Source organism: Salvelinus sp. IW2-2015, unplaced genomic scaffold (genome assembly GCF_002910315.2).
Source record: "Salvelinus sp. IW2-2015 unplaced genomic scaffold, ASM291031v2 Un_scaffold3185, whole genome shotgun sequence".
NCBI lineage: Eukaryota > Metazoa > Chordata > Actinopteri > Salmoniformes > Salmonidae > Salvelinus > Salvelinus sp. IW2-2015.
This window is the reverse complement of record NW_019944472.1, coordinates 26,888-47,572: the sequence shown is the minus strand read 5'-3', so window position 1 is coordinate 47,572 and position 20,685 is coordinate 26,888. Positions and strand designations below refer to the sequence as shown.

General features: G+C 43.8%; 1 protein-coding gene across 1 annotated transcript in view; it reads right to left on the bottom strand.

Moving 5' to 3' along the window:
* Positions 1-15,336, bottom strand: part of fbxl22 (F-box and leucine-rich repeat protein 22) — a 17,657-nt gene extending 2,321 nt beyond the window's left edge. The window contains exon 1 of the mRNA XM_024142470.2: positions 14,424-15,336. Within this exon, the coding sequence (XP_023998238.1) occupies positions 14,424-14,815 (392 nt within the window). The 5' untranslated portion in view covers positions 14,816-15,336. The remainder of the gene's footprint in view (positions 1-14,423) is intronic.
* Between the last annotated feature and the right edge of the window lie 5,349 nt (positions 15,337-20,685).

Sequence of the window (20,685 nt, the reverse complement as noted above, 5' to 3'; positions counted from 1 at the left end):
AAGGTTGAGACAACCATATATCAAGTCATAGTCAGTACATTCATCTTCAGATAGCTAGGTGGGACAACCACATATCACAGTCATAGTAGTCATACATCTCCGATAGCTAGGTGGGACAACCACATATCACAGTCATAGTCGTACATTCATCTACAGATAGCAGGTGGGACAACCACATATCACAGTCATAGTCAGTACATTCATCTACAGATAGCAAGGTGGGACAACCACATATCACAGTCATAGTCAGTACATTCATCTCAGATAGCTAAGGTGAGACAACCAATATCCAGTCATAGTTAGTACATTCATCTTCAGATAGCTAGGTGAGACAACCACATATCACAGTCATAGTTAGTGCATTCATCTCCAGATAGCTAGGTGAGACAACCAACATGTACATAGTCAGTACATTCATCTACAGATAGCTAAGGTGGACAACCACATATCACAGTCATAGTCAGTACATTCATCTTCAGATATTAGGTGGGACAACCACATATCAAGTCATTCAGTACATTCATCTCCAGATAGCTAGGTGAGACAACCACATATCACAGTCATAGTCAGTACATTCATCTTCAGATAGTTAGGTGGACAACCACATATCACAGTCATAGTCAGTAATCATCTCAGATAGCTAGGTGAGACAACAACATTTCACAACTGTTAGTCAGTACATCTCATGATAGCTAGGTGAGACACACATATCACAGTAGGTACATGTTTTCCTCAATTAAGGAAGGCATCTAGAAAGAGTTAGTGCTAGAAGGAAAAGTGTGTGGTTATAAAGCAATACATTACCATTATCTACAGTAGCAGTACAAAGAACCTGGAGGGAGGAAGGACAAGAAGACCAGGTTAAGGCTGCTACTAACTAACAAGACCTGGAGGAAGGACAAGGACCAGGTTAAGGCTGCTACTAAACTAACAAGACCTGGAGGGAGGAAGGACAGAGACCAGGTTAAGGCTGCTACTAAACTAACAAGACCTGGAGGGAGGAAGGGACAAGAGACCAGGTTAAGGCTGCTACTAAACTAACAAGACCTGGAGGAGGAAGGACAAGAGACCAGGTTAAGGCTGCTAACTAAACTAACAAGACCTGGAGGGAGGAAGGACAAGAGACCAGGTTAAGGCTGCTACTAAACTAACAAGACCTGGAGGGAAGGAGCAAGAGACCAGGTTAAGGCTGCTACTAAACTAACAAGACCTGGAGGAAGGACAAGAGACCAGGTTAAGGCTGCCTTACTGTCGGGCGCATAACTTCTATAAACAAGACGTGAGGGAGGAGTTTGCTACTCATTTAGCTTAGTTCATCATTAGGATTAAGGCTGTTTTAATTGTTATTCTCTCCTGTCTATATAGATGAACTTAAGATAGGAACTGGTAGGATTGAATGAGGACATCTCATGCACGATCTCGTCTAGGTAATATAATGTTCGATGAGGTTCTCTCTGTCTGTTTGAGGCGCTGTTGTTCTTTTAGGACTCGAATTTATCTCCTGGTTCTGTATGAGATGGATGTTGTGAATGCATTCTAATACTCTGTAGGTACTAAGACCTGGAGGGAGGAAGGACAGAGGCCAGGTTAAGGCTGGCTACTGACTAGATGTTAGGTGGAATATTTCTCTCATTGTGTGAGAATAGGCATTATAAGATGAACCATCCTTCTCTGGTATGGGGAAGGAAGAAGGGGGATGGGTTATAGCATGAATAGGGGCATATCTGTCATGGGTATCTCATGGAGAGGATGGTTTTAGGGAGTTATTGCATGCTCCTTCTGGGTTGGTGGATGGACGATATACGGTATGGTTAGATGATGCATATTCTCTGGTCTTGTATGGGGAGATTGGGATAGTTAGATGAATGCATATCTCTGTCTGTAAGAGGAGATAGATGGTTAGATGATGCACATATATATCTGGTCTGTCTAACAAGATGGAGAAACGCAGTTTAGGAGATGGATGCATAATGGTATTGAGGAGATGGGAGATGGTGATTAGCAGGAAGCAAAGTATCTCTTGTGCTGCAACTGGAGGATAGATGGTTAGATGAATGTATATCCTCTGTACTAGGGAATAGATAAGATGGCTGAGACTGGAATGTTATAATCTATACTTCTGTATGGAGATAGATTGGATAGATGAATGCATATCGCATCTGCTCCTGTATGAGAAAAGTAGTGGTTAATAACGCATATCTCTTCGTGTCGAGTGATGGGATAAGATGTGGATTCGAGGTGAACATGCATATTCTATGCTCTGTATGGGAAGAGTAGATGGTTAGATGAATGTAAATTCTGCTGTCTTTGGAGATGCTGGTAGATGAATGATATCTCTTGTCTGTAAGGAGAATAGATGGTTAGGGATGAATGTCATTATTTCTCTGTATGGAGAATCATGGATAGGATGAATGCATATCTCTTGTCTGTAATGGAGCTGGCTAAGTATAGAGGTTAGATTGAATCATATGCTCTGTCTGATATGGAGATAGATGGTTAGATGAATGACATATCCTCTGTCTTAATGGAGTAAATGGTTCAAGATGAATGTATATTTCTGTCTGTAAATGGAGAATGAGTAGGCTCAGATGAACTGCTAGCGATGTCGTGTCTGTATGGAGGAGAATGAGTATTAGATTGAAGGTTAGTTCTCTGTCTGTATGGAGATAGATGGTAGGCTACAGATTAGTCTGTCTTGCCTAAGGGAGATTAAAGAGGCTGTTAGGACTTGAATGCATACTCTACTGTCTTGTATGGTAGATTGATGGCTTAGATCTATTATATCTCTGTTTGGCTGATAGATGGTTAGTGAAATGCTATCTCTTCTGTCTGTATGGAGATGATGGTTAGATATGTTGTCTCTGTCTGTTTGGAGATAGATGTTAGATGAATGCATATCAACATCTGTCTGTTGGAGATAGATCGGTTTAGAATGAATGTATTCTATCTGTTGAATCAGAAGAATACTGGAGTATAAGGTAAGAGAGTAGACATGACAGTAGTCTCTGTCATGTCCTGGAATAGATGATAGATAGTGCATAATCTCTCTGGTCTGTAGGAGCAATTAGGATGGTTAGTGAAGCATATCTCTGTCTGGTAGGGAGATAGATATGGGTGTAGAGAACTGTGCATATTTCTATGTACTGTAATGTAAGAGCAAGACGAGATATGATGGATAGATGATGCGTATATGTGCTCTGGTATATTGGATAGATGGATATAGGGAATGAAATGCATGAATGACTTGTCTGTAAAGGAGAGATGTAATGGTTGAGATGAATCATATCTCTCTGTTTTCTCCCCTGAAATTTATTTTCTTTATCCGATCTTTTGTGTTGGGCTTACTTTGGGAGGAGACTCAATAGTTCTCGTTGACAATCTGGTCCCAAATGGTGCACCCTCGGCTACGGCCTCTTCGTGGTTGATAGCCGGTGTCTCTTGGACCTGGACACAGCACACATGTCCCGTACAGACCACCTCTCTCTCAGGCCCTCCTCTCTGGTATTGTGCTGGGTTGGAGACAGGGTTTGGCTGGAAGTAAGGCGGGACGATCTCTACCCAGCTTGCGAACCTCACTCTCATAATAAAGACTCTACAAATATCTCAGTCATAAGCAATTTCAATCTGCCTAGATCAGTAATTCTGCTCAAGACAGTAGAATGCTTCTAAGCTATTTTATACCGTATTAGTGTTCAAAGGATGATGTTACGATGAAGGACAAAGAGACGCGAGGTTTAAGGGCTGGTATACTAAACTACAAGAACCTGGAGGAAGGTTGGCTGGGCGGCATGTTTTGCCCGCTGACACGCTAGGTATCCTTCTCACACTGGGCAGGCTCCTGGGGCATCGACTCTGGGTAATCAAGCTCCTGTTCACATCTCACAACCGCTAACGGGTTAGGCTCTGTTCGGGTGATCAGCCTCTACACATTCACCCTTGGGGATTCTCTCCGGATGGGTTTACCGGGTGGTCTCCAATCGCAGGTCTCCAACTCAGCCTCACATCTTGGTTTTCCTAACACCACCGGACTGGACTACTCTGGCTGCCAACTCCATCTCCTGTTTTGGGCAATACATATTTGGGTTTATATCATCGTTTCTGGTCTGAGTCGCTCTGGTTCCCTCACAAGACTACACACCTATCATTTCCTGCTGAGTCTGCTCTTGGGTCTCGGCTAGTGGCCGCTCCCACTGAACACTGAGACAATGGATATATGTGTCCTGGGTCATGCAGTCTGTCTTGATTCCCTGGTGCGTCCACCCTAACATACATTTCTGGGTTGGAGTCTGCTCTTGGGTTCTGGGATGCTCCATAACATATAGTTCTGGTTGAAGTCTGCTCTTAGTTCCCTGTGCGCTCCAACCTACCACATCAGTTTCCTGGTACTAGACTGCTCTTAGGTTCCCCTGGGCCTGCTCCACTACACTATCAGTTTCCTGGACTGAGTCCTCTCGTGGGTTCCACTGTGATGCTGCGCCACTACACTATAGTTTCCTGGTCGCTGTCTGCTCACTCATTGGGTTCTCCTCAACCACCTAACCTATCAGTATTCTGGTCTGAGTCTGACTCTTGGGTCCTGTGCCTCTCCACTAACAGTATCAGTTTCTCTGTGGTTGAGCTGCTCTTGGAGTTGCGCACTGTGAGCTCAGGCAACTAACACTATCAGTTTCCTGGGTCTGAGTCTGATCTGGGTTCCAATGTGCTGCGGACCACGATAAATATTCAGTTTTACTGGGTCTGAGTCTGCTCTTTTGGGTTCCCCTGGTGTGCTCCAACTAACAACTATAATTCCTGGTCTGAGTCTGCTCTTGGGTTCCCTCGTGCTGCTCCACCTACACTATCAGTTTACTGGTCTGAGTTGCTCTTGGGCTTCCCTGTTGCTGCTCCACATACACTAATCAAGTTTCCTGGTCTGAGTTGCTAGTTGGGGTTCCCCTGTGCTGCTCCACCTAACACATATCATTATTCGCGGGTCTGAGCTGCTCTTGGGTTGCCCCTACTACTTGCTGAATCTCACTACCACAAAGTCAGTTATCTGGTCTGAGTCTGCTCTTGGTTTCCTGTGCTGCTCGCACTACACTTATAAAGTTATCCTGGCTGAGTCTGCTCTTGGGTTCCCTGTTGCTTGCGCCAACGTAGAACGACTGATGTATTCATGGGGTCATGAAGGTTGCTGTCTAGGTTCACGCTGGTTGTGACGTACCCCACTAAACTATCAGTTTCCTGGTCTGAGTTGCTATTGGGTTCCCTGTGCTGCTCCACCGCTAACACTATAGTTTCAGCTGGTTGAGTCTGGCTATGTGGGTTCCCCTTGTGTTGCTAACGACTAAACTATTAAGCTCATTGTTCTGAGTGACTATGTGTCGACTGTTTAAACTAAAAAATGTAAACAGATGTGGAACTAGAGCTGTTTGTTGCACGCGCCAAAAGTGCAAGGCGCACAGCGGAATATAAGCAAAAGAAAAGTTATAAGATTACAATAGCGAAGTTGCTGATGTTTATTCAACTTAAATCAGTCTAAATTCTTATGGTTAATTGGTCCTGGGGAATGTATTATGTAATAATAAATTGTTAAAACGTGTTGGTTGCAATATGTGTAGTGTTGGCTATATCATACTTTCGCTATTCATTAATTATCTAAATTATAGACTTCCTATCTTTGTGCTAAATAAATTACAATTGCTATATGTTGGCTGCGATTTACCTAGAAGAAATAACTCGCTGCCTGAACGCAGAAGACCTAGTTGAGAGAACCAAGGAAAGGAACGAAGACCTCTTATCAGTAGACATGGCTTTACTGGCCAACTGCTGTATGTTATGATATACTATGGTTTGTGTCACAAAGACTTTGACCGATGAGTTATGCATCAAGAGATCAATCTGTACATAGAATCATTGATACCGAGACACTGTCATAGGAAGGTGATATCTCAGCACACGGAAATACTCATGCTTGACATGTTTTGGCTGCTATGGTTGTGGAATTCAGGCAACAAGAGTATAGAATTTCCAGGGATTTTATTGTAAGTGTGTAGGCGAACATTAAGTATGGTGTTATTTTAGTAAATACAGAAACAAGGTGAATGAGATATACAGCCTTGCGTATAAGGAGAGCAGATAATATGGAAGCAGACAAATATGTTTTGAAATGTGAATTGCGTACCAGCAGTGTTTTTCGGGATGTCTCAAGGTCTGACAAACAGCACTGTAGCACGGAAGGCCTACATAGGCGGATGATTGAGATGGAGCCCATGCAAAAACAAAACGTKTTTTCTTCTTATGTAACTTAGATTGACACAAGGGTGTTGTCAATAGACTCTTAAGGCTGTTAAGCGATGCTGGGTCCTTGAAAAGCACTATATAAATACATTGTATTAATATTACACTGAACAACATATACATACACAGTGCCTTCGGAAAGTATTCAGACCCCCTTGACTTTGACATCTTGTTACGTTACAGCCTTATTCTAAAAGGGATTAAATCAATGTTTTTCCTCATCAATCTACACACAACCCCGATTAATGACATCACAACCCCCCATAATGACATCACAACCCCCCATAATGACAACGTGATTTTTTTCAAACAAAATGTACTGAAAATATAAAACAGAAATACCAAATTCACTATGACAGAGCTCCAGAGTTCCTCTGTGGGGATGGGAGAGCCTTCCAGAAAGACAACCATCTCTGCAGCACTCCACCAACCAGGCCTTCGTGGTAGTGGCCAGACGGAAGCTATTCCTCACTAAAAGGACACGACAGCCTGCTTGGAGTTAGCCAAAAAGGCACCTAAATATTCTCTGATCTAATGAAACCAAGATTGATCTCTTTGGCCTGAATGCCAAGTGTCACATTTGGAGGACACCTGGCATCATCCCTACGGTGAAGCATGGTGGTGGCAGTATCATGCTGTGGGGATGTTTTTCAGCATTAGGGACTGGGAGACTAGTCAGGATCAAAAGAAAGCTGAACGGAGCAAAGTACAGAGAGATCCTTGATGAAAACCTGCTCCAGAGCGCTCAGACTGGTGTGAAGGTTCACCTTCCAACAGGACAACGACCCTAAGCACACAGCCAAGACAACGCAGGAGTGGCTTCGGGAAAACTCYCTGAATGTCCTTGAGTAAAATGCTAACCTCCCTGTTATTGTAATGGTGAGAGGTTAGCATGTCTTGTTGGTATGATATAAAATGCTAACCTCCCCTGTTATTGTAATGGTGAGATGTTAGCATGTCTTGGGGTTATTATATAAAATGCTAACCTCCCCTGTTATTGGTAATGGTGAGAGGTTAGCATGCCTTGTGGGTATGATATAAAATGCTAACCTCCCTTGTTATTGTAATGGTGAGAGGTTAGCATGCCTTGGGGGTATGATATAAAATGCTAACCTCCCTTGTTATTGGTAATGGTGAGAGGTTAGCATGCCTTGGGGGTATGATATAAAATGCTAACCTCCCTTGTTATTGTAATGGTGAGAGGTTAGCATGTCTTGAGGGTATGATATAAAATGCTAACCTCCCCTGTTATTGTAATGGTGAAAGGTTAGCATGTCTTAGGGGTTAGAATATTTGTGAGTCTAACTTTCTCACGCATCATTATTGACGATTCATTCAGGATTATCCGTAACCACGGTAGCTTCCACATGAATGTATTAGTGTKCTATTCTAACATTATATTCTAACATTATATTCTGTGTACAAAAAGTGCTGTAGTTTCTAAACAGTTGACCCAATATGGATGAAAATGCCCTGAAATGAAAGCTAACAATCTGCACTTCAACCCCATATTCATTGTGTCTTTTAAAAATCCAAAGTGATGGAGTACAGAGCYCAAACAAATTGTCACTGTCCCAATACTTCTGGAGATCACTGTGTTTTTTTCTGTTATATTGTGTTTTTATCAGCCGTTCTTCTCTGGGGGGGTTGAAGAGGATTTATCTTACAGGCAACACTCCCCTCGGTCATCTCACAGCTGTGACCTCAACAACCTTTCCAGGAAGAAAAACAATACCACTTAAGACAATGAGCGCGTAGAGACCAGAACAGATACTCAGTACACTGTAGCAAGACCAGCTCACCTGGGATGTCAGGAGGCCAGACAGCAGCTGTTGCTCCTCCAACATACCGACAACCTGTTTGCTAGTCTAGTCAGGAGACAGTGTCCTGAGGGAAGCCCTGTGTTTTCTCTCAGAGAGTGTGTGTGAGAGAGACAGAACGTAATTGATGGCAGCAGCAGTAGGATGTACATAATGTTTCTGCCACCGTCTCTTATGACCAAAAAGAGCTTCTGGACATCAGAACAGCGATGACTCACCTCGTGGCTGGACGAAGATTTTTTCTTGAACGAGTCGGACGCGAAGGATTTCCTCCAGACACCCGACAAGGCCCAAATCCCATCATTCACATGAAGAAGAGACGGAGATATCGGGGACGTAGGTCGGGGGTGCCTTGTAAGGATCCGACGACAAGTGGGTAATCTGCCTCTACCATCAGTCCTATTAGCCAACGTACAATCATTGGATAACAAAATGGACGAGCTATGATCACAAATATCCTATCAACGGGACAATAAAAACTGTAATATCTTATGTTTCACCAAGTCGTGGCTGAACGACAACATGGATAACATACAGCTGGCTGGGTTTTCGGTCCATCGGCAAGATGGAACAGCTGCCTCCGGTAAGACAAGGGGTGGTGGTCTGTGTATATTTGTAAACAGCTGGTGCACGAAATCCAATACTAACGAAGTAATACGTATGGCCCAGTAATCACTGGGGCCAAGTTCCTGCCATCCATTTACATTTACATTTAAGTCATTTAGCAGACGCTCTTATCCAGAGCGACTTACAAATTGGTGCATTCACCTTATGACATCCAGTGGAACAGCCCACTTTACAATAGTGGCATCTAAATCTTTTAAGGGGGGGGGGGGGGGGGGGGGGTGAGAATGATTACTTTATCCTATCCTAGGTATTCCTTAAAGAGGTGGGGTTTCAGGTGTCGGAAGGTGGTGATTGACTCCGTGACCTGGCGTCGTGAGTGAGTTTGTTCACCATTGGGGTGCCAGAGCAGCGAACAGTTTTGACTGGGCTGAGCGGGAACTGTACTTCCTCAGTGGTAGGGAGGCGAGCAGGCCAGAGGTGGATGAACGCAGTGCCCTTGTTTGGGTGTAGGGCCTGATCAGAGCCTGGAGGTACTGAGGTGCCGTTCCCCTCACAGCTCCGTAGGCAAGCACCATGGTCTTGTAGCGGATGCGAGCTTCAACTGGAAGCCAGTGGGAGAGGCGGAGGAGCGGGTGACGTGAGAGAACTTGGGAAGGTTGAAACACCAGACGGGCTGCGGCGTTCTGGATGAGTTGTAGGGGTTAATGGCACAGGCAGGGAGCCCACCAGCCATCCAGGACCTCTATACCAGGCGGTGTCAAGAGGAAGGCCCTACAAATTGTCAAAAGACTCCAGCCACCCTAGTCATTGACTGTTCTCTCTGCTACCGCATGGCAAGCGGTACCAGAGCACCAAGTCTAGGTCCAAAAGGCTTCTTAACAGCTTCTCCCCCAAGCCACAAGACTCATGAAGCTAATGGCTAACTGGACTATTTGCATCGGAAATGGACAGCTCATGGTGCTGAAAGTCAGCAAATTCCATAATTTAAAACCGTTTTCATTTTAATTCGACTTTACTATCAACAAGAGGGCTCTCTATAGTCAAGAGGAAGAAAATTCTAAATTCTTCAAAAAGGTTCCAATTGCAAATTTTACAAGATATCATTTATCTGCAACAGAGCTAAACTGAAGAGAGACTCTGGGGGTTTAATGTTCTTCTTTTAGTTCAAACAGAAGAGGCACTGCCCCAGTCCTATCTGACCAACGCCCAGTCGTATCTCTGCCCCCGCCACGCCCCAGTCCTATCTGACCACGCCCCAGTCCTATCTGACCACGCCCCAGTCCTACTGACCACGCCCCATTCCTATTCTGACCACGCCCCAGTCGTATCTGACCACGCCCCAGTCGTATCTGACCGCCTCTATGACAGCCCCAGTCGTCTCTGACCACGCCCCCAGTCGTATCTGACCACGCCCAGTCGTATCTGACCACGCCGCCCAGTCATATCTGACCACGCCCAGTCATATCTGACCACGCCCCTGTCATATCTGACCTTGATATCTGACATAGCTGTCATCACGGCAAAGGGTGGCTATTTGAAGAATCTCAAATATAAAACATATTTTGATTTCTTTAACACGTTTTTAGTACCTACATGATTCCATGTGTTATTTCATAGTTTTAATGTCTTCACTATTATTCTACAATGTAGAATTTTTTTATAAAAACCCTTGAATGAGTAGGTGTTCTAAAACGTTTTACTGGTAGTGTATAAGTCAATTTGTCCTACTTTTGGGGACTACGTACCAAAAGTGCTGTAATTTCGAAACAATTGGGAATCGCCTGCTCGTCTTTCTGCAACTTGCCTGCCAATGCATGCATTGTCCCAACCAAGCACCCAAGCTAACGGGCTAAAGTTGGCTAGCTTGCTGGCTAGCTACTTCCAGACACAAATGAGAGAACAGCTAACTCTGACCATTTTACCGGCCATAGCAGAGCTGGTTACATGTTATCTAGAGTGTTGGTGACTAACTATTACAGTTTTTACTCGCCGTAGCAGAGCTGGTTAGGCTGTTTACATGTTATATTCCTAGCACGCAGTGATTACATCAAGCTTGTGACTCTAGAAACTTATTGGATGCATTTGCTGTTTGTTTTGGTTGTGTTTCAGATTATTTTGTGCCCAACAAAAATTAACACTAAATAATGTAGTGTGTCATTTTGGAGTCACTTACTGTAAAAAATAACACAATAATGTGGATGCTACCATGGTTACGGAAGGTCCTGAATGAATTGGGAATAATGATGAGTGAGAAAGTTAGAGGCATAAATATCAGATCCTGAGCGCTCTAGAGCAGGTTTTCGTCAAAGATCTCTGTACTTTGCTTACTTTTGCTCCGTTGATCTTTCGCTCGATCCTGACTAGTCTCCCAGTCCCGTCCGCTGAAAAACATGCCCACAGCATGATGCTGCCACCACCAGGCTTTACCGTACGGATGGTGCCAGGTTTCCTCCAGACGTGACGGTTGGAATTCAGACCAGAGAATCTTGTTTCTCATCGTCTGAGAGTCTTTAGGAGCTCTATGGATACAATTCCTTCCACCTATGGCTTGGGTTTTGCTCTGACATGCACTCAACTGTGGGACCTTATATAGACCAGGTGTGTGCCATTCCTAAATCATGTCCAATCAATTGAATTACAACAGTTGGACCCCAATCAAGTTGTAGAAACATCTCAAGGATGATCAATGGAACAGGATGTGTCTGAGCTCAATTTCGAGTCTCATAGCAAAGGGTCTGAAACAGTATGTTTTTTTTATTTTAATAAATTCATAAACATTTCTAAAAATTCTGTTTAGCTTGTGTCAAATTAGAGGTAGTTGTGAGTTAGAGTTGATTGAGGATCTTGATTTAATTCCATTTTACAATAAGGCTGTTACGTAACAAAATAGAAAAAGTCAAGGGTCTGAATACTTTCCGAATGCACTGGATGTAAACAGAAACAACAGGTTAACATATACAGACAGAAATACAGGTATAAATATACAGACAGAAATCACAGGTAAACAGAAACACAGGTTAACATATACAAAGAAACCACAGGTTACATATACAGACAGAAACACAGGTTAACAGAAACACAGGTTAACATATACAGACAGAAACACAGGTAACATATACAGACTAGAAAAACACAGTTAACACATGAAACACAGGTTAACATATACAGACAGAAACACAGGTAACATATACAAACAGAAACACAGGTTACATATACAGACAGAAACACAGGTTAAACAGAAACACAGTAACAATACAGACAGAAAACACAGGTTAACATATACAAGACAGAAACACAGGTTAACATATACAAAACAGAAACACAGGTTAACATATACAAACAGAAACACAGGTTACATATACAAACAGAAACACAGGTTAACAAACAACAGAACACAGGTTAACCATATACAAACAAGAAACACAGGAACATATACAACAGAAACACAGGTTAACAGAAAAAACAGGTTAACATATACAGACAGAAACACAGGTTAACATATACAAACAGAAACACCGGTTAACAGAAACACAGGTTAACATATACAGACAGAACACAGGTTAACATAATACAAACAGAAACACAGGTTAACATATCACAGACAGAAAACACAGGTTAACATATACAGAACAGAAACACAGGTTAACATATCAGACAGAAACACAGGTTAACATATACAAAACAGAAACACAGGTTAACATATTACAGACAGAAAACACAGGTTAACATATACAAACAGAAACACAGGTAACATAACAAACAGAAACACAGGTTAACAGAAACACAGTTAACATATACAGACAGAAACACAGGTTAACATATACAAACAGAAACACAGGTTAACATATTCAGACAGAAACACAGGTTAACATATACAGACAGAACACACAGTTAACATATACAGACAGAAACACAGGTTAACATATACAGACAGAAACACAGGTTAACATATACAGACAGAAACACAGGTTAACATATACAGACAGAAACACAGGTTAACATATACAAACAGAAACACAGGTTAACATATCAGACAGAAAACAGGTTAACATATACAGACAGAAACACAGGTTAACAACAAAAGAAACACAGGTAACATATACAGACAGAAACACAGGTTAACATATACAAAGAGAAACACAGGTTAACATATCAGACAGAAACACAGGTAACAGAAACAGAAGAAACCAGGTTAACATATACAAAGAAACACAGGTTAACATATACAGACAGAAACACAGGTTAACATACAGACACGAAACACAGGTAACATATACAGACAGAAACACAGGTAACATATACAGACAGAAACACAGGTAACAGAAACACAGGTTAACATATCAGAAGAAACACAGGTTAACATATACAGACAGAAACACAGGTTAACATATACAAACAGAAACACAGGTAACATATACAGACAGAAACACAGGTTAACATATACAGACAAAAACAGGTTAACATATACAGACAGAACACAGGTTAACATATACAGACAGAAACAGGTTAACATATCAGACAGAAACACAGGTAACATATCACAGACAGAAAACACAGGTTTCAACATATAAAACAGAAACACAGGTTAACATATACAGACAGAAACACAGGTTAACATATACATCAGACAGAAACACAGGTTAACATATACAGACCAGAAACACAGGTTAACAGAAACAACAGGTTAACAAACAAACAGAACAGTAACATATACAGACAGAAACACAGGTTAAACATATACAGACAGAAAACAGTTACAGAAACACAGGTTAACATATACAAACAGAAACCACAGGTTAACATATACAGACAGAAACACAGGTTAACATATACAGACAGAAACACAGGTTAACATAAACAAACAGAAACACAGGTTACATATTCACAGAACACAGGTAAACAATACAGACAGATATATACAGGAACAAATACAGACAGAACACAGGTTAACAATACAGAAAGAAACAAGGTTAACAGAACAGTAACATAACAGACAAGAAACACAGGTTAACAGTAACAACAGAACACAGGTTAACATATACAGACAGAAACACAGGTTAACAGAAACAGGTAACATAACAAACAGAAACCACAGGTTAACATATACAAACAGAAACACAGGTTACAATACAAACAGAAACACAGGTTAACAATATACAAACAGAAACACAGGTTAACATATAACAAGGACAGAAACACAGGTTAACATATACAGGACAGAAACACAGGTTAACAGAAAACACAGGTTAAACATATACAAACAGAAACACAGGTAACATATACAGACAGAAACACAGGTTAACATATACAGACAGAAACACAGGTTAACATATACAAACAGAAAACAGGTTAACATATACAACAGAAACACAGGTTAACATATACAGACAGAAACACAGGTTAACATATACACAACAAAACACAGGTTAACATTACAGACAGAAACACAGGTTAACAATACAAACAGAAAACAGGTTAACATATACAAACAGAAACACAGTTAACATATACAGACAGAAACACACAGGTAACAGAAACACAGGTTAACATATACAAACAGAAAACACAGGTTAACATATACAACAGAAACACAGGTTAAACATATACAGACAGAAACACAGGTTAACATATACAGACAGAAACACAGGTAACATATACAAACAGAAACACAGGTTAACATATACAAACAGAACACAGCAGTTAACATATACAGACAGAAACACAGTTAACATATAGCAAGCAGACATATTTACTTACATGGTACAGACACGTTCTAGGAAGCTGCTGACCAGACTCTCATGTTTGCTACAGAGATCCTTCTGGAACTGATTCTTCATCCAGTCCTCTATGTTACAGACCTTGACCCTGGTGCTGTGCCAGGTGACCGCCAGATAGCGCAGCGACGGTCCTAACACATAGTTCTCTCTCCTCAGCTCAGAGGGGGAGCGGAACAAGAGCAGTGACCACAGCCTGGGGTCCAGGTAGACCTCTCTGAGGCGATGGCAGGTCAGGGAGAAAGACCTACAACTGTCTTTATCCAGGTAGGAGAGGAGGTGGAGGAGACACTCCTGGTTCAACTGGGTGATGGTGAGGTCCGTAGTGGGCTGGATGAGCTTGGTGGTGCTGGCGTCCATGGTTGAAGGCTGCATGGTGAGGAGACGCCGGCAGACAGACACAGAAAGACTGGCTGACCAGGTGCCGATGGACAGACACAGAAAGACTGGCTGACCAGGCTCCGATGGACAGACAGAAAGACTGGCTGACCAGGCTCTGATGGACAGACACAGAAAGACTGGCTGACCAGGCTCTGATGGACAGACAGAAAGACTGGCTGACCAGGCTCCGATGGACAGACACAGAAAGACTGGCTGACCAGGCTCCGATGGACAGAGAGAGGAAAAAGAGAGAGGCCTCGTCTGATCCTCGAGTCTCCAAAGCTTACCACTGACCAGCTGTCACCAGGCTACTATGAGGCAGCAGCAAATCGACTGTATTGTCCTGCCTGGATATATGATGCCTTCTCAGCACAGGCTGAGAGCTTGGAGCAGGGTGGGGGCTGGAGGGTAACACAGTTGCTGCTGGTCATATAAGGCTGTGGAATGGAGGTTCATTTGGGAGGTGGAGGACAACTGTTTGGTGGAGCTGTCAGAGATAGAAGTGTGTGAGCTAAGACACACACTCCCTCTGTCAGACACAGACACACACTCCCTCTGTCAGACACAGACACACRGGCATAGACCCACACGAACCCCTCTCTCCCATCTGTCAACCTGTTGCCTCCGCAGGTTCTGGCTCTCTGGACAGGGACAGATGTTTACACTAGTGTAGAGGCCCAGAATCTCAAATACATACATCAGCCTGAACATACACCTCAAATAGAAACATACTGTTCACTGGACGTGCTACCTTGTCCCGGACCTGCTGTTTTCAACTCTCTCTCTCTACCGCACCTGCTGTCTCTAACTCTGAATGATCGGCTATGAAAAGCCAACTGACATTTACTCCTGAGGTGCTGACTTGCTGCACCCTCGACAACTACTGTGATTATTATTATTTGACCATGCTGGTCATTTATGAACATTTGAACATCTTGGCCATGTTCTGTTATAATCTCCACCCGGCACAGCCAGGCCTCACTGTTAACTATACCGTGTCATACAGTATAACGTCAAGTACTAACGTCTACATGACGCCTCACTGTTAACTACCCGTGTCATAGTAGTAGCACACGCCGTACGAACGTCTACATGACGCCTCACTGTTAACTACAGTGTCATACAGTACCAACGCCGTCAACTAACGTCTACATGACGCCTCACTGTTAACTACCGTGTCATACAGTACCAACGCCGTACTAACGTCTACATGACGCCTCACTGTAACTACCATGTCATACAGTACCAAGCCGTACTAACGTCTACATGAGCCTGCACTGTTAACTACGTGTCATACAGTACCACCGCCGTACAACGTCTACATGACGCCCTCACTGTAACTACCGTGTCATAAAGTACCACCGCCGTACTAACGTCTACATGACGCCTCACTGTTAACTACCGTGTCATACAGTACCACACGCCGTACTAACGCCTACATGAGCCTCACTGTTACTACCGTGTCATACAGTACCACCGCCGTACTAACGTCTACATGAAGCCTCACTGTTAACTACGCTGTGTCATACAGTACCAACGCCGTACTAACGTCTACATGACCTCACTGTTAACTACCGTGTCATACAGTAGCAACGCCGTACCAACGTCTACATGACGCCTCACTGTAACTACTACCGTGTCATACAGTACCAAGCCCGTACAACGTCTACATGACGCTCACTGTTAACTACCGTGTCATACAGTACCAACGCCGTACTAACGGTCTACATGAGCCTCACTGTTAACTACCGTGTCCATACAGTACAACGCCGTACTACAACGTCTACAATGAGCCTCACTGTACTACCGTGTCATACAGTACCAACGCCGTACTAACGTCTACATGCCGCCTCACTGTTAAACTACCGTGTGTCATACAGTACCAACGCCGTACTAACGTCTACATGACGCCTCACTGTAATACCGTGCTGTCATACAGTACCAACGCCGTACTAACGTCTACATGAGCCTCACTGTAACTACCGTGTCATACAGTACCAACGCGTACTAACGTCTACATGACGCCTCACACTGTTAACTACCGTGTCATACAGTACCAACGCCGTACTAACGTCTACATGAAGCCTCACTGTTAACTACCGTGTCATACAGTACCAACGCCGTACTAACGTCTACATGAGCCTCACTGTTAACTACCGTGTCATACAGTACAACGCCGTACTAACCGTCTACATGACGCCTCACTGTTTAACTACCGTGTCATACAGTACCAACGCCGTACTAACGTCTAGATGACGCCTCACTGTAACTACCGTGTCATACAGTACCAACGCCGTACTAACGTCTACATGACGCCTCACTGTTACTACGTGTCATACAGTACCAACGCCGTACTAACGTCTACATGACGCTCACTGTTAACTACCGTGTCATACAGTACACAGCCGTCTAACGTCTACATGAGCCTCACTGTAACTACGCGTGTCATACAGTACCAACGCCGTACCGAACGTCTACATGACGCCTCACTGTAACTACCGTGTCATACAGTACAACGCCGTACTAAGTCTACATGACGCCTCACTGTAACTACCGTGTCATACAGTACCACGCCGTACTAACGTCTACATGACGCCTCACTGTAACTACCGTGTCATACAGTACCAACGCCGTACTAACGTCTACATGACGCCTCACTGTAAACTACCGTGTCATACAGTACCAAGCCGTACTAAAGTCTACATGACGCTCCACTGTAACTACGGTGTCATACAGTACCAACGCCGTACTAACGTCTACATGACGCCTCACTGTTAACTACCGTGTCATACAGTACCAACGCCGTACGAACGTCTACATGACGCCTCACTGTTAACTACGTGTCATACAGTACCAACGCGCGTACGAACGTCTACATGACGCTTCACTGTAACTACCGTGTCATACAGTACCAACGCCGTACATGACGCCTCACTGTTAACTACCGTGTCATACCAGTACCAACGCCGTACGAACGTCTACATGACGCCTCACTGTAACTACCGTGTCATACAGTACCACGCCGTACTAACGTCTACACGACGCCTCACTGTTAACTACCGTGTCATACAGTACCCAACGCGTAACGTCTACACGACGCCTCACTGTTACTACCGTGTCATACAGTACCAACGCCGTACTCACGTCTACATGACGCCTCACTGTTAACTACCGTGTCATACAGTACAACGCCGTACAACGTCTACATGACGCCTCACTGTAACTACGTGTCATACAGTACCAACGCCGTACTAACGTCTACATGACGCCTCACTGTTAACTACCGTGTCATACAGTACCAACGCCGTACGAACGTCTACATGACGCCTCACTGTTAACTTACCGTGTCATACAGTACCACCGCCGTACGAACGTCTACACGACGCCTCACTGTTAACTACCGTGTCATAACAGTACCAACGCCTACATGACGCCTCACTGTTAACTACCGTGTCATACAGTACCAACGCCGTACGAACGTCTACATGACGCCTCACTGTAACTACGTGTCATACAGTACCAACGCCGTACTAACGTCTACATGACGCCTCACTGTTAACTACCGTGTCATACAGTACCAACGCCGCGTACTAACGTCTACACGAGCGCTCACTGTTAACTACGTGTCATACAGTACCAACCGCCGTACTAACGTCTACATGACGCCTCACTGTTAACTACCGTGTCATACAGTACCAACGCCGTACTAACGTCTACATGACGCCTCACTGTTAACATCCGTGTCATACAGTACCAACGCCGTACTACGTCTACACGACGCCTCACTGTTAACTACCGTGTACTACAGTACCAACGCCGTACGAACGTCTACATGACGCCTCACTGTAACTACCGGTGTCATACAGTACCACCGCCGTACTAACGTCTACACGAGCCCTCACTGTTAACTACCGTGTCATACAGTACCAACGCCGTACTAACGTCTACATGACGCCTCACTGTTAACTACCGTGTCATACAGTACCAACCGCGTACTAACGTCTACACGACACTCACTGGTTAACTATCCGTGTCATACAGTACCAACGCCGTACTAACGTCTACATGACGCCTCACTGTAACTTACCGTGTCATACAGTACAGCCGTACTAACGTCTACAGACACTCACTGTAACTACCGTGTCATACAGTACCACGCCTACTGACGCCTCACTGTTAACTACGTGTCATACAGTACCAACGCCGTACGAAGTCTACTGACGCCTCACTGTAACTACGTGTCATACAGTACCAACGCCGTACTAACGTCTACATGAAGCCTCAACTGTAACTACCGTGTCATACAGTACCAACGCCGTACTAACGTCTACATGACGCCTCACTGTTAACTACCGTGTCATACAGTACCAACGCATACTAACGTCTACATGACGCCTCACTGTAACTACCGTGTCATACAGTACCAAGCGCGTACTAACGTCTACATGACGCCTCACTGTAAATACCGTGTCATACAGTACCAACGCCGTACGAACGTCTACATGACGCCTCACTGTTAACTACCGTGTCATACAGTACCAACGTCGTACTAACGTCTACATGAAGCCTCACTGTAACTACCGTGTCATACAGTACCAACGCCGTACTAACGTCTACATGACGCCTCACTGTAACTACCGTGTCATACAGTACCAACGCCGTACTAACGTCTACACGACGCCTCACTGTTAACTACCGTGTCATACAGTACCAACGCCGTACTAACGTCTACATGACGCCTCACTGTAACTACCGTGTCATACAGTACCACGCGCCGTACTAAACGTCTACATGACGCCTCACTTGTAACTACCGTGTCATACAGTACCAACGCCGTACTAACGTCTACATGACGCCTCACTGTTAACTACCGTGTCATACAGTACCAACGCCGTACTAACGTCTACATGACGCCTCACTGTTAACTACCGTGTCATACAGTACCAACGCCGTACTAACATCTGCGTGTTAATGAAAGTCATAAAGGTGAATAGTTGATATTTATATTAATAAAACGTTAGAATTGTAGCGTTTCCCCCGTGCAGGTCGACAGTCCGGTGTAGCCACATATAGTGTAGTCTATTGTGTATTTCCTGTTATCTCTAAAGGCCTAGAAAAGACTGTCCAATCTGTAGGTCATCTGTCTTTCCCTCAACACCTCATGGTATGTTATCTCATCTCCCCCTATACAGAGCTAAATGTTGTTAGCCAATCACAGACTGTGTTCCCAGTAGCCTAAACAGACAACCAGTAGAGTTGTCCATGGCTTTCTGTCGGCTAGAGGAGTCCCATAGGCTTTCGCAGTGCTATTCTGGATCCTTGGGATGTCCTTACCTCAATCTAAATGGTTAAGGGTTATAGTTTTAAGGTTTTAGGGTAAGGATGTTTTTACAAGCGGCAGACGCGATTTTCGAGAGTGTAAGCCCCAGATAGATTCCTTAGCACAATTAAAATAATTCCATCATGTCCTTGATCCGCGTTGAGGAATAAGTAGGCTATATTAATTAAATTATTAAATTCTTAATTCGTTAGGAAATATTTATTGATTGAGGAATGGTAGAAATAGTAAAAAATAAGAAAAACCCTTGAATGAGTAGGTGTGTACAAACTTTTGACCAGTAGTGTATCTGTTTCAGGCTGATGTATGTTTCAACCAATAAATAACATGTAATTTATGAAGCCCTTTTTACATCAGCTGATGTTCACAAAGTGTTGTACAGAAACCCAGCCTAAAACCCCAAACAGCAAGCAATGCAGGTGTAGAAGCCGGCTGGCTAGGAAAAACTCCGCTAGAAAGGCCAGAAACCTAGAGAAAACCTAGAGAGGAACCAGGCTATGAGGGGTGCCCAGTCCTCTTCTGGCTG